The 13,932-nt window shown below is 42.8% G+C and overlaps 1 protein-coding gene across 1 annotated transcript in view; it reads left to right on the top strand.

The window, feature by feature from the left end:
• Nucleotides 1-7,988, top strand: part of FAM124A (family with sequence similarity 124 member A) — a 74,359-nt gene extending 66,371 nt beyond the window's left edge. Inside the window, exon 4 of the mRNA XM_003800713.1 lies at nt 7,182-7,988. Within this exon, the coding sequence (XP_003800761.1) occupies nt 7,182-7,988 (807 nt within the window). The remainder of the gene's footprint in view (nt 1-7,181) is intronic.
• Nucleotides 7,989-13,932: the final 5,944 nt, after the last annotated feature.

Here is a 13,932-nt window from a genome sequence, read left to right as displayed (position 1 = left end):
GGTGATGTTTGCTTCATAGAACATGTTGGGGAAGATTCCTTTCTTCTCGGTTTTTTAGAATAATTTCTGCAGTATGGGTATAAGCTCTTCTTTGAAGGATTTTTTTTTCCTTTGAAGATTTCATAGAATTTTGGTTTAAAGCCATCTGGACCAGGTTGGGACTTTTTTTATTGTTTCTTTGATCTCAGTTCTTGATATTAGTCTGTTCAAGAGATCTGTTTCTTCTTGGATAAGTCTAGGGAGAAGGTGCAATTCCAGATATTGATCCATTTCCTTCACACTATCAAATTTCTGGGCATAGAGTTTCTTGTAGTACTCAGAGATAATCTTGTGTATCTCTGTGGCATCTGTTGTCATTTCCTCTTCATTGTTTCTGATTGATGTTATTAGAGATTTTACTTTTCTGTTTCTAATTAATCTTGCCAAAGGTTTATTGATTTTATTTTTTTTTTGCAATAACTTTTTGTGTTGTTAATTTTCTGAAGGACTTTTGTTTTTAATTTCATTAATGTCTGATTTAATTTTGGTTATTTCTTTTCCTGTGTTTAGGATTAGATTGTTCTTCTTTTTATAATTCCGTAAGATGATTTATGAGTTTGTTGATACTATTTCTTTCTGTTTTTTGAATGTAGGTGTCTAATGTGATAAATTTCCCTCTTAAGACTACTTTTGCTGTATCCCACAGGTTTTCGTACCTTGTGTCTTCATTGTTGTTGTGCTTGAGGAATTTAACAATTTTTAACTCTTCCTGAACCCAACTATCATTTGGCATAAGGTTGTTTAATTTCCACATCTTTGTGTGGATTTGAACATTTTTGTTGGAGTTGAGTTCCACCTTTATTACCTTGTAGTCTGAGAAGATACAAAGTATAATTTTTATTCTTTTAATTTTGCTAAAGTTTGATTTGTATCCTAGGATGTGGTATATTTTGGAGGATGTATCATAGGCTGATGAGAAAAATGTATATTCTTTAGGTTTGAGATGGTATGTTCTGTATATGTCTATTAAATCCATTTATTCCAGAATCACATTTAAATCCTTTGTATCTTTGTTTAGTTTCTGTTTAGAGGTTCTGTCCAGTTCTGTCAGAGGGGTATTAAAATCTTTGGCTATTCCAGTATTATGGGATATCATATTGCTCAGACGCATCAAGATCTGTTTCATAAACCTGAGAGCATTTAAGTTGGGTGCATAAATATTTAAAATTGAAATGTCTTTTTGTTGTATTGTTCTTTTGACCAGTGTAAAGTGTCCATATTTGTGTTTCTCAACTTTAGTTGCTTTAAATCCGCTTGTATCTGAAAATAAGATTGCAGCCCCTACTTTCTTCTGATTTCCATTAGTTTCAAATATTGTTTTCCATACCTTAACCCTGAGTCTTGGTTTGTCCTTCGAGGTTAGATGTGCCTCCTAAAAATAGCATATGGATGGTTTGCTTTTTTATCCTGTCAGCCAACCTATGCCTCTTCAGTGGTAAATTCAATCCATTGACATTTATTGAGAGAATTGACAAGTATACTGGAGTTCTATTCAGCTTGTTTTGTGAAAGTCTATTGTGTAGTTTTATCCTTTGTACCACTGTGGAAGCTAGGTTTTGACCTTTAACTTCTAGGTGTTTACTCTGCTAGTGTTCCCGTGTGATGGTCAGTGTTGAGAATAAGTCTAAGTATTTCCTGTAAAGCTGGTCTTACTGTGGTGAATTTCTTCAGTACTTGTGTATCCACAAAAGATTTGATTTCTCCATCAATTTTGAAGCTTAGTTTAGCAAGATACAGAATTCTGGGCTGAAAATTGCTTTGTTTGAGAATGTTGAAGGTGGATCACCATGGTCCTTTGGCTGGAAGTTTTCAGTTGAAAAGTCTTCTGTCATCCTAATGGCTCTGCCTCTGTAGATCAGCTGGTGCTTACTGCTGGCTGCTTGAAGAATTTTTTCTTTCACCTTGACTTTGGACAGGTTCATTACAATGTGTCATGGAGATGCTCTGTTTGAGTTGAGATGAGCCGGGGTTCAGTGTCCATCTGAAAGGAGTGTGTCAGGATCTTTAGTAAAACTTGGGAAGTTTTATTTATGATAGTCTCCAGTAGGGCTTCTATTCCTTTGGGACAATCTCTTTTCCCTTCAGGAATCCCTATTTTTCATGTTTGAATGCTTCATAGAGTCACAGTTCTCTAAGCGACTGTTCTGCTTTCTCTCTTCTGACTCCTTGACAATGGGATTAACTCAAAAACTTTGTCCTCTAGCCCTGAGGTTCTTCATTTTCTGTGGTCTAACCCATTTTTGATGCTCTCCACTGCATCTTTACAGTCCCTGATTGCCTCCTTCATTTCCTTAAGCTCTGCCATATCCTTTCTATATTCTACATATCTCTTGTCTGACTTTTGGTTCTGTCTTTCCATTTTCATGTCCATTCCTTTTATTGTCTTTATCATCCATAATTTAAATCCCCTTTCTATCAAATCCACTAAATCTTTATAGGTGGAGTCTTCTGCAGTAACTGTCTCATGGTCCCTTGAGGGAGTTGCTCTATTTGGTTTTTCATGTTGCCTGAATTTTTCTGTTGGTTCCTCCTCATGTGTTCTTTCTACTTGTTCAACTCCTTGTCCTCATTTTCTCTTCTTGCTTCCTCCTTTGCTTCAAATGTCCTTGTCTCAGAGCTTAGAATTTCCTTGTCTCAGAGCTTAGGTCAAATGGAAGAGAAGGATAAAGTGATAGCAGGGAGACACAAGAAGAAAAGAAACAAAGAAGGAAAGAGAAAAAGAAAAAAAAAGTGAAGGGGGATAAAAGAAAAGAATTGAAGAATAGGAGGAAATGAAGACAGGAAGAAAGAATGAGAGTCATATAAGAAATGGTATTGATTGGCATGATGATAAAGCCATTTCTGTAATTCAAGGATTTTGAGGGGCTGGGCTGGGAGGGCTCTTTGAAATCAGGAGCTCCTTACCAGCCTGAGCATAGCCTTGTGACTAGCCATATTCCTTGTGACAAAAATACAGGAGTCCTTGCTTTTGATGATAGTAAAAATGGAAGTTTAGAATAGAACCAACCAAACAAATTAGCAAAAACAAAACAAAACAAAAAAGCTTTAATAGCCAAAAACTGCAGCAACCTCAGCAATGTGGAAAAGACAAAAATAAAGAATAGACAAAGGAAAAAATGATAATAAAAATAAATTACTAAAAAAAATTTTATATAGCAGAAGGAACAAATTTTAATATGAATATATATGTTGCAGTATTGCACCAGGTGGTGCTGTGTTTTTTTTTAAGAGACAGAGAACACAGCCAGCAACCTCTATGGTCCTTATTCCTAATGTAGTTGCCCTCAAAGATTGCCTGATTGTTTCCTCAGCATTCAGACCCTGCCAGGTTGGGATCTTAAAGCTCTCCAGAATCCTTCAGGGACTGGTCTCACAGTGCACCCACACAACTGTTCCAGTAGGATGTGAGAGTCCCTCAGCCTGTCCCAAGAGAGGAGTTCTGATCCTGGCAGGTGGAATTAAGATGGCTGTGCTTTAGGCCCCTGCCAAGGCCCCTTCTCCTGACCTTCCCACAATGGCAGCCCCCTGACTCCTGAGACCTTCTCAGTATGGCTGCTTCATCAGCCACCAAACCAATGGCAAATCCACCCCAACCAGTATTCAAATCTGGCTGCTGTATACTATTTGAGTCCACCCACTCTTCCAAGCTTTCCACTCAATGCACAGCTTCCCCCAATAACTGAAAACTCCAGAAAGGCTTCCTCCCATCCTGGACCTCTGTAGGGGAGCCAACTGAGCCCAGTGGATCACAATCACTTGCCTAATGCATCAGATTTCCACCACTCTGGATCACCTGCTGTATCCAGTTCACACCTCCTGGCTGTGCTCCCTAAGCTACCACTCCAGGCAAGGTCCATGCACCAGGTATGGCTGGGTTCTCTTTTTTTCCCCAGTGATACTAGGAGAGCTCAGCCTAATGATCCTTCTAGTCCACCATCTTGCTCTGCCCCAGAATGGCCATTATTAAAAAATCCCCAAACAATAGACACTGGTATGGATGCAGAGTGAAAGGAATGATTATATACTGTTGGAGAGACTACAGATTAGTATAAGTTCTATTAAAAAAAAAAAAAAGTATGGGTATCCCTCAAAGAACTAAAAGTTAGCCTACTGTTTGATCCAGCAGTTCCTCTACTAGGTGTTTACCCAAAGGAAAAGAAGTTACGATATCAAAAAGACACCTGCAGTCAAATGTTTATTGCAGCACAATTCATAGTTGGAGAGCTATGAAATCATCCCAAGTTCCCATCAGTCCATGAGTGTAGTAATACAATGTGGTTTATGTATACTATGAAGTACTTCTCAGCCATGAAGGATGAGGCCTTTTGCAAAAATTTGGATAGAACTGGACACTATTATCCTAAGTGACATATCTGAAGAATGGAAAGCAAACACCATGTGTTCACTATTCTGGAACTAACTGATGAGCACACATGTACACAGAGAAAAGTAAAACTCAGTGGGAAGCAACTTGGGCGGGGGCAGGGGCTGGGCAAAAACTTATCTACCAGGTACAGTGACCACTAATTGGGTGATGGGTACACTTATAACCTTGAGTCAAGCATAACAAAATCAATACATGTAACCAAAAACATTTGTACCCTCTTAATTTTTGAAATTTAAAAAAAAGGCAACACAGGCTTGCCTGTGTGTAACATCTTTAGTGGCTATATGAAAACCACCCAGAGGAGAGTGAAAGGAGAAGCAGAATATGGTGCTTTTATTTAGAGCAAAAATCTGGTTTCTCGTGTGAACCCAGTCCCCCAATAGTTTTTAGTTCCTGGGTTGAAAGGTACATCACTGGTCCATCCACAGGAGACATTGCCACACTGTTGAGGTATCGTGCTTTCTGCCAAAGACAGAACAAGAGGAAATGACCTTACTCAGAAAGGGGAAGTGTGAGGCTGAGAGACAACACTCTGATCCCAAGCAAACAGGAAGACCTTGCCAGGTTTCCCAAGGAGAAGCAGGATCGCCTTTACCAGTAGTCAAAGCAGAGAAGATTTTCTGCCCATATACCAAAGGGGAATGAGCCTCTTGATGTGCAGATCCTTGGCTGCACAGTGCTCCTTCACTTCCCCAACTGTAAACTACCTACTTTAGAAGTTTCAGGAAAAAAATCCATGGGTCAATTACTGAATTCCAATTTTTTGATGACTTTAGGAACATAACCAGACTTCCCTGGCTGGTTGCCTTAAGCAGATTAATTTATGAGATGCTGTTATGTTCTTTAGAGAAGGTTCCTTAAACAGAAAAGAAGGGAGCTTCTGGATTGTGGCAAGAAGCTTGCCTGCATTGCCTTAGAAAGAAAGACAGGGAAAAAAAGAAAGAAAGAAAGAAAGAAAGAACACTGACCCCATAGTATATTGCCACTGCCCTCAGAGCAGCTCATAAGGGCAGCCGTGAAGAATTGAGAGCCAGGAAGGCATCTATGTGATGGGGACACAGGTGCTTGTTTCACTCTGGAAGGGTCCAGGGAAGAGTGTCTTGAGACATCTGTAGTGTCTCACTCTTGGCCTGCAGCAATTCCAGTCAAGCAGCCTTGCACATGAGATAGGCCAGAGACAGAGCCCCCAGCAGGGGGACTGCACACACAGAAGCCTGGTCATTTGCATTTGCCAGTTGTCTTTAAGTCAGGCAGGACCCCACTTGAGAAGCTGATTCCTCCACTGCCAGCAGAGCCAAAGAAAACTACCAGGCCTGCCCAGGCAGGTAGACCCTGAGTGCTGTCAGCGCCTGTCCCGAACCAGGACCTGTGTGGATCTAACCTGAAACTACATGTCCTGTCCTGCTCATGCCCATCTGGAATGTTTCTGACCAGTGTCTACCAAGTGAACAGCTGGTGATGCTATGGTTGGAGGGAAGCAAGAGCCATGCACTATGGTGATTCTTGGCTCCAGTATCAGGCCCAGTCTGGCCTTTATTCTTTTTGCTAATTTGTTGAGCACCATGGACATGTGTACTTTCAGAAATACTATTCTTAATCACAGTGAGGAGCTAAATCTCTTCCTAGCCTTAGGGATGACTTGTCAGCCTGAGAAGTCTGGTGCCCCTCAAAACTCTGCTGCCTCTGTCTCCATAGCATTGATTTTCAACAAGTATGCTCTGGCACACTAGTGTGCCATGAGAGGATCTTAGGTGTGCCATGAAATTTTTTAAAGATCATTAATTATGGAGCGGCACCTGTGGCTCAAAGGAGTAGGGCCAGCCCAATATGCTGGAGGTGGCGGGTTCAAACCCAGCCCCGGCCAAAAACTGCAAAAAAAAGATCATTAATTATTTTTGAAAGAAGTTCAAAGCACAGTAAGTATATGTAGGATAGAGCATAGAGTTAAAAGTGCTAGGCACTAGGGACAAAGTGATCTGAGAAAAATCCAAGCATCATTGCAGGCCTTGAGTACTAAAAACAATACTCACTAGACACAGCACACTGTCCAGCCCTACGTCATATTAGCAATGATAAGAAAAAGGCAAAACAGAAGTATAGTAAACAGAATATGTTAAGATCAATCATGCAGTTAAAGAAAAATTACTTGTTTTTTAACCTTGATTCTCCCTTGGAAGCTTTCTGCTGCACTGTATTTTCTCATGCCTGAGACTGCAGTAAAAACCTGTGAGGATCATTGAGCAACATAATTTAGGGGGCTCAGGAGATGGATGTGGACACTGGCCTGCGTGTTATTCATTTTGTGTCAAGTAGCACCAACAAGTATATTTGTATTATTTTTTATTTTGAGCAACATAATTTAGGGGGCTCAGGAGACGGATGTGGACACTGGCCTGCAGCTGCACCCTTGACTCCCTACAGAGGGATCAGGGTATTGGCCTCCTTGGGTCCCTCAGTTTGATGCATATTGATGGAGTTGATGTTATTCATTTTGTGTCAAGTAGCACCAACAAGTATATTTGTATTATTTTTTATTTTGAGCAACATAATTTAAGTGTGCTATAGACATTTAACTACAGCTTCAAGTGTACTATGAGATGAAAAAAACTGGAAATCACTGCTCTAGAGTTTAGGGAATCAAATGCTTTATGGCCATGACATTGCGGGAAGCTTCCAATGATTGGAGATAGTGTCTCCTGATGTGTCAATCAGCCAGCCCCCACTCTGCACTAACATCATCTGCCTCTCTCCACAGGCACAAAGGGTGCACAAGAAGGTCCCCAGGCCTGGCCGAGCACACCACTGCTCCGGGAAGAGACCTCATTCCATCCCTTCGCCCTGTGCCATCACAGCAAGCCTTATGCCTGGCAGCAGCCACCAGCCCTCACTCAACAATCCACACCTGGGGCCCAGCTGGACAGGGCTGCCTCCTGGGCACCAGCAGGGACTTGCTGAACAAGCCAACAGTATCCCCAGCCCTCCCTGGTGTTTCCAAAGAAGCAAGTCCTTGTTTTGTTTGCCTACAGGAGGCCCCTCCCCAACCTCCTCAGAGGAACCACAGTGGTTTTCAAACACAAGCGCTTCAGGGCACAGGGCATCAGAACGGAGGCACATCCACCTCCTCTCCATTGATGACCTAGAGGGGGCTCAGGAGACGGATGTGGACACTGGCCTGCGGCTGTCCTCCTCAGACCTGTCTGTGGTGTCTGCATACTCCGCTCCCAGCAGGTTCTGCAGCATGGCAGAAACACCCCTCCCCTCTGAGGGATGCAGCAGCCATTGGTCAACACACAAGGATTCTAGAGAAGGACTACTGTCCACTGTCAGCAGGGGGGCCACAGCGGTCCCCTGGGCTCCCCTCCCTTTCTTTACCAAAGGGTCTTCTTGCACCTCAATGACAGCTGGTGCTTTTCCCCTGTCTCCCAGTGCCTCCCCCTGCACAGACTCCTCCCCACAGCTCCCTTCTGACTCTCCCAGAGGGGGGCGGACTGGCAGAGATGGGCCACCACCCCCAGGGCCTGCCGGTCCTGCAGATAATGACATGGAGGAATTCTACATCTGATCACCCTCTCTGCTCTTCTTCAACTCACAAACTCACCCTGGATATACTAGTGTTCTTAGTTACGAGGATCACTAACACAGGTTCCCACCACCACACCTCAGCTGAGAGAGGTGATAGATTTCTAAGGACTCCATAGGAAAAAACTTTCATTTTTATGCAAATAAATTCTCAACAAATTGAAGTTGTAAGATACATTTTTTTGAATAGTCAGCATTTGAGATGCGGTCTGGTGGGCTTATGCAATTTAAATGCTTCATATCATTTTTTAAATGAAAAAAAAAAAATCTAGTCAACTGGAGCCTATTCAGCAATTTTTCATGATGTGAAGGAAAAACAATTAAGTCCAAAATGTTGAATGTGGGAGAGACCCGGTGACTTGCGGGAGAGGTGGGTGGTAAGTGCCAGGCAGCATGCCTTACTGAGTTCTTCAGTTATCTATCTATCTGCATTTCACTGTCAGGGAACGGTGGCCCTGAGAAGTTTTAAGTTCTACTAAAGTGGAAAAACACCTTGATAAAAGAGCTGAAACACATAGAAGACTACTGGTAGTTCTTCCCTCGAAAGCCACGCAATATCTGAAAACTTTGGATTTACACGAAAGTGGCTAATGTGCTCTTAAAAATTTAGCATGAGTAGCAGACATGATGTATTTTTAATGTAACTTGATTCTAAAAACTAGATGTGCATGTACCTTTTCAGCAACACAGCCACTGGACGGATGAGGAGCTGCGGGAGACACTCCACTACCTGAATGTATCTGGATCACTGAGGAAGAATCATTTGCTGCAGTTACAGAATTACAGGCTATTGGACATAATGACTAGGAAGTCTTAAGATTATTCAACTTTAGAAACCACAGTCTAAGGGATTTATATATGAGGGCTGTCTGGAAAGTATCCAGTCATTGTTAAGATAATAAATACCTGTATTTTTCGTAGTACATAGCTGGATACTTTCCAGAAAGCATGTGTGTGTGTGAGAGAGAAATAGAGACAGAGACAGGAGCTGCACTCAGCACTGCGTTCTGCAGTGAACATGCCTGGTCATACATCATGTGCTTTTCATTTTAAAATAACTTGGAACACTTTAACTGGCATTTTGGTTGGACAGATTAATAAATGCCTCCCTCCCCAAAACAGGACACTTCACACAAGAAGCTCTCCTGAGCAAATGCTTGTGCTCTGCTGGCCTCACATGACTTCATGGAGAGCTTTAATTAAAGCTGGAGCTAGAGGCTTGGTGCCCATGCTCAGTGGTTAGGGTGCTGGCCACATACACCGAGGCTGGTGGGTTTGACTCCATTAACTCCAGCCCAGGCCTGCTAAAAAAAAAAAAAGAAGAAGAAGAAAAGAAAAAAGATGACAGCTGCAACAAAGAAATAGCCAGGCGTTGTAGCAGGTACCTGTAGTCCCAGCTACGTGGGAGACTGAGGCAAGAGAATCACTTAAGCCCAAGAGTTTGAGGTTGCTGTGAGCTGTGACGCCATGACACTCTACCAAGGGCAACATAAGGAGACTCTGTCACACACACCCCAAAAAAGCTGGAGCCTTCGACCTAGGCATTTCCTGCCCTGCCCTGCCTTGTCTGCTTCTGTCACAGCACAAATGAAATTTGAATCTCACCTCCCTTTTACCCCAGTAAAGGTGTGTTTACAACTCCAAGTTCAGCAGTGCCAAGTGCAGCATTGGGCAATGCTAAGCTTTCCCTGGATACTGTTTGCCTTTGGAGAAAAGCCTGGGTTTGCCTTGCTCATTTCCCAGTGTGGTGCTCTTTGTATAAATTAATCATAACTGTATTCATCTCCTTGGAGGGGCCCACACCAGCCCAGACAGAGCCTTTGAAACCTTCCCAACACAGCCCTCCAGGCAGCTATAACCAGTCATCAGCCTTGAGCTAAAGTCTCAAGTCTTTGCCATTCTTGGGTTGAGAGCCTTAAATCCTGCCCCAAACATCCTGCACTTCCCAGGACTCAGAACTGTAATATTTCTGTCCCAATTTAAATAAATAAAATGTAGTCTCTTCTAATTCTGGACCAGGAGTAAGCAAACTCTTTCTGGAAAAGGCTAGATACATACTTTAGGCTTTGCCAGCCATGCAGCCTTTGTTGCAACCTCTTACTTCTGCCACTGCAGTGCAAGAGCATCTGTGGGTAAAACATGAGTGGAAGTGGCTGAGTTCCAATAAAACTTTATTTACAAGAACAGCTGGCGGGCCAGATTTGGCCTAAGCATTGTAATTTTGCCAGGCCTTAGGCTAGACTGCTGCCTGAGGTTGATTCAAGATGCCCACCATGGTCAACAACACAAAATTGAACTCTGCAGCCCATTGCTGCTGTGTGTCATGCTGGGAAAATGGGCTACTTGGGTCACACCAATGACAACAGAACCACAGGGCCCAGAACAGTAAGGGGCTTCTTTCTGCAGAGCTGATTCCTAGTAAGCCACTAGCACACCATCTCCTGCCCAGAAATGTGACTCAGAGTTGCTAGCTGGTAATGAAAAGCAACATGGCAACTCTAGGGAGGGGACAAGTAACTCAGAGTCAGAGACATGGACTCCAGCGAATAGGGCAGAGGTCATCGAGGCATGAGCCAGCAGACTGATGGCCGAGTGGTGGCTCCCCCAGCTACATCATGAGCCATTGCCCCAATCTCAGTGTCCTCAGGTGTCCCCCGGATTGCCTTAGGGCCCAGCTCTGACTGGCTCTGGTTCCACCCTTTTTCAGTGGCCCACCCTCATCACAGGCAGGCTGCCAAACAGAGTGACCCCAAGGATGTCACAGATGCCACCTAGAAGCAGAAAATGTAAAATGTCCCCTTCTGTGAGGGGAGAAGGGAAGCCCACCACAGACCACATGGTGCAGCATTCCTGTGTGCAGCCACTCCTTGGAGATGGAGTCACGGGAGCACATTTACCAGGGCCTTCCCTCCCACCGGCCGTGCACTGACGTGTTCCCATGGAGGCAGGCTCCTCACTCCCTAGGGACCCTGACTCTTCTGGAGTCTTCTTCTATGATAGAGGAGCACTGGAGGTGCTCAGAAACTTTTCCATTAAAAACACTGAGCTTACCTCATAAACTATTTCTATCCTAGAGTAGGCTTTGTGATGTAAGACTTTAGCTCTTATTGGAGCCCAGTCTCCTGGCTCCCAGGTCTTGCTCAGAGCCTGTATTAGCGAGCACCTTGATCCAGTTACATCCCATGCCTTATGTGCCTCTTTCCAAGTAAGAACTTGCCATATTCTTGCTCCTGGGCTCACTGTGGCCTGCACTAAACACCACCTAGTGTCTGCTTTAAAACACAAATGGACCTATCAAGTCCTGCAGAAATCATCTTGCGTTACCTTAACTGTTTCAGATGAGCATGAGAGGGACAGATGGGAGCATGGAGTGAGCCACTGGAGATTTTTGTGACAGTTGGGGATATACTCAAACTGGGTTTTCATATCGGCTGCTCCTTGAGCCCCTGGCCCCAAGGGCGAGGGACAGTCACAACAGAGTGTGTTGGAGTGTGTTGGACTAGGTGAGATCAGGCATATACTTGTATGGGAGTGACTTTCGGCTCCTGCCTGATGTCTTTAGCCCCAGGTAAATCATGAGCAATGCAGGTATCTTCCCTCTCTCTACAGATGAAAGAATTCTCTAATCCATTCTCTAATCCTTTTAAGGTATCAGTGTAGACTCACAGAATTCCTGCAAGAGAGTTTTAAAGGCTGATAGAACCAGCTGTGGAAAGCTACACCCAGAACAGTATCAATGAGCAGGTCTAGCAGTCCGAATTTCAGGAGAGCAGCAGGAATCACTGAGTACTGCTTCCCTGCCCTTGTCGCATCACCCCATGTGCCCAGCCTGGATGTAAATGCCACCTCATCATTTGAAGGGTTCCACTTTTCAAATTTCTGGAAATATAACTGATCAGATACTGCAGAGGCTTGAGAAAACAGCATGCATAAAGTAGATTGTCAATGGAAACACCTTTTTTCACACGTATCATGACAAGTAGCTTCACCAAGATGTCGAGAACCTGAATTTAGGCCCAGTTATCTGGCCCCACCAAAAGGTAACGCATGGCCTGGCTTTCACGTGGGCCACCCACAGCTCTCGCCTACACCACCCCTGGCTCTCATGTGCACCATCTCTGGTTCCTCCAGCAGCTACTGTGAAGAAAGTGGTTCAACAGACTTGAAACAATTCTGTCCAGAGAAATCTTCCACTACAAATCCCTTCAGACCTCGGAAAGTCTGTTGTAGTAAAATAAATCTTTCAAAGGTTTCCTAAACCACTTCTTACAAGCCAGTAAATATTCAAGACAGCTAACTTTGAAGCCTGTAACACACTAACTTCTGCCTTTGTCAACATTTAACATCTACCTCTCTAAATTTTCACGGATTTCTACTTAACAAGGGTAATTGTTTTATATACACCGGGCACAGTGGAAAATAAAATACTTAGTATAAAAATAAAAAGAACCTGAATTTAAAAGTGATATGTAAGTACATTCTTTCAACTTTAGCTAAAGGCTTTTTTCCTAATCTTGGTCACAGAGGTCTAGTTCCACAACAGCTTTATTTATGTATTTATTTATGTATTTATTTTTAAACTTGTGTGTGTGTGTGTTTTGGATTTGTTGAGGGTACAAAGAATGAGGTTACACTACTTGCATTTGTTAGGTAAATTCCCTCTTATAACTGTGTCCCATCCCCAAGAGGTGTGCCATACACCATGACCCCCCTCAACCCGCTCCCCTCCCCACTCCCTTATTCCCCTACCCCCGACCATGTATTAGCTCATCTACGGCCTTCGTATTGGAATGGAGTACATTGGATTCTTGCTTCTCCATTCTTATGCTTTACTAAAAAGAGTGCGTTCCACCTCAATCCAGGTTAATACAAACGATGTTAAGTCTCCATCTCTTTTAATTGCTGAATAGTATTCCATGGTATACATATACCATAGCTTGTTAATCCTTTCCCGAGTTGGTGAACATTTAGGTTGTTTCCATGTTTTGGCAATTGTAAATTGAGCTGCGATAAACAGTCTAGTGCAAATCTTACGGTAAAAGGATTTTTCTTCTTCTGGGTAGATGCCTAGTAATGGGATTTCAGGATCAAATGGGAGGTCTAATTTGAGTTCTTGGAGGATTGTCCATACTTCCTTCCAAAAAGGTTGTATTAGTTTGCAGTCCCACCAGCAGTGTAAAAGTGTTCCCTTCTCTCCACATCCACACCAGCACCTGCAGCTTTGAGACTTTGTGATGTGGGCCATTCTCACTGCAGTTAGGTGATATTTCAGGGTAGTTTTGATTTGCATTTTTCTGATGATTGGGGACAATGAGCATTTTTTCATATGTTTGTTAGATATCCATCTGTCTTCTTTAGAGAAGGTTCTATTCATGTCTCTTGCCCAGTGATATATGAAATTTTTGGCTCTTTTTTCCTTGGTTAATTTGAGTTCTCCATAGATCCTGGTTATCAAGTTTTTGTCTGATTCATAATATGCAAATATCTTTTCCCATTCTGAAGATTGTTTATTTGATTTGATTGTTGTTACCTTAGCTGTACAGAAGCTTTTCAGTGTAATTAAGTCCCATTTGTTTATTTTTGTTATTGCAATTGCCATGGAAGTCTTCTTCATAAAATCCCCAGGCCAATATCTTCAAGTATTTTCCCCACACTTTCTTTGAAGATTTTTATTGTTTCATGCCTTAGCTTTAAATCTTTATCCATCTTGACTGAATTTTTATTAATGGTGAAAGGTGTATGTTCAATTTTAGTGTTTTACAAGTGGTTATCCAGTTCTCCCAGCACCATGTATTGAATAGAGATTCTTTTCTCTGGTGTATGTTCATGTTTGGTTTATCAAAGATCAGGTGACTGTAAGATGTTAGTTTCATCTCATGGTTTTCTATTCAGTTCCAACTGTCGATGTCTCCATTTTTGTGCCAATA

The sequence above is a fragment of the Otolemur garnettii genome, unplaced genomic scaffold (assembly GCF_000181295.1).
Source record: "Otolemur garnettii isolate 467f Iridium unplaced genomic scaffold, OtoGar3 scaffold00182, whole genome shotgun sequence".
NCBI lineage: Eukaryota > Metazoa > Chordata > Mammalia > Primates > Galagidae > Otolemur > Otolemur garnettii.
The sequence above is the reverse complement of the archived record's forward strand: the minus strand, read 5'-3'. Positions and strand labels throughout refer to the sequence as shown.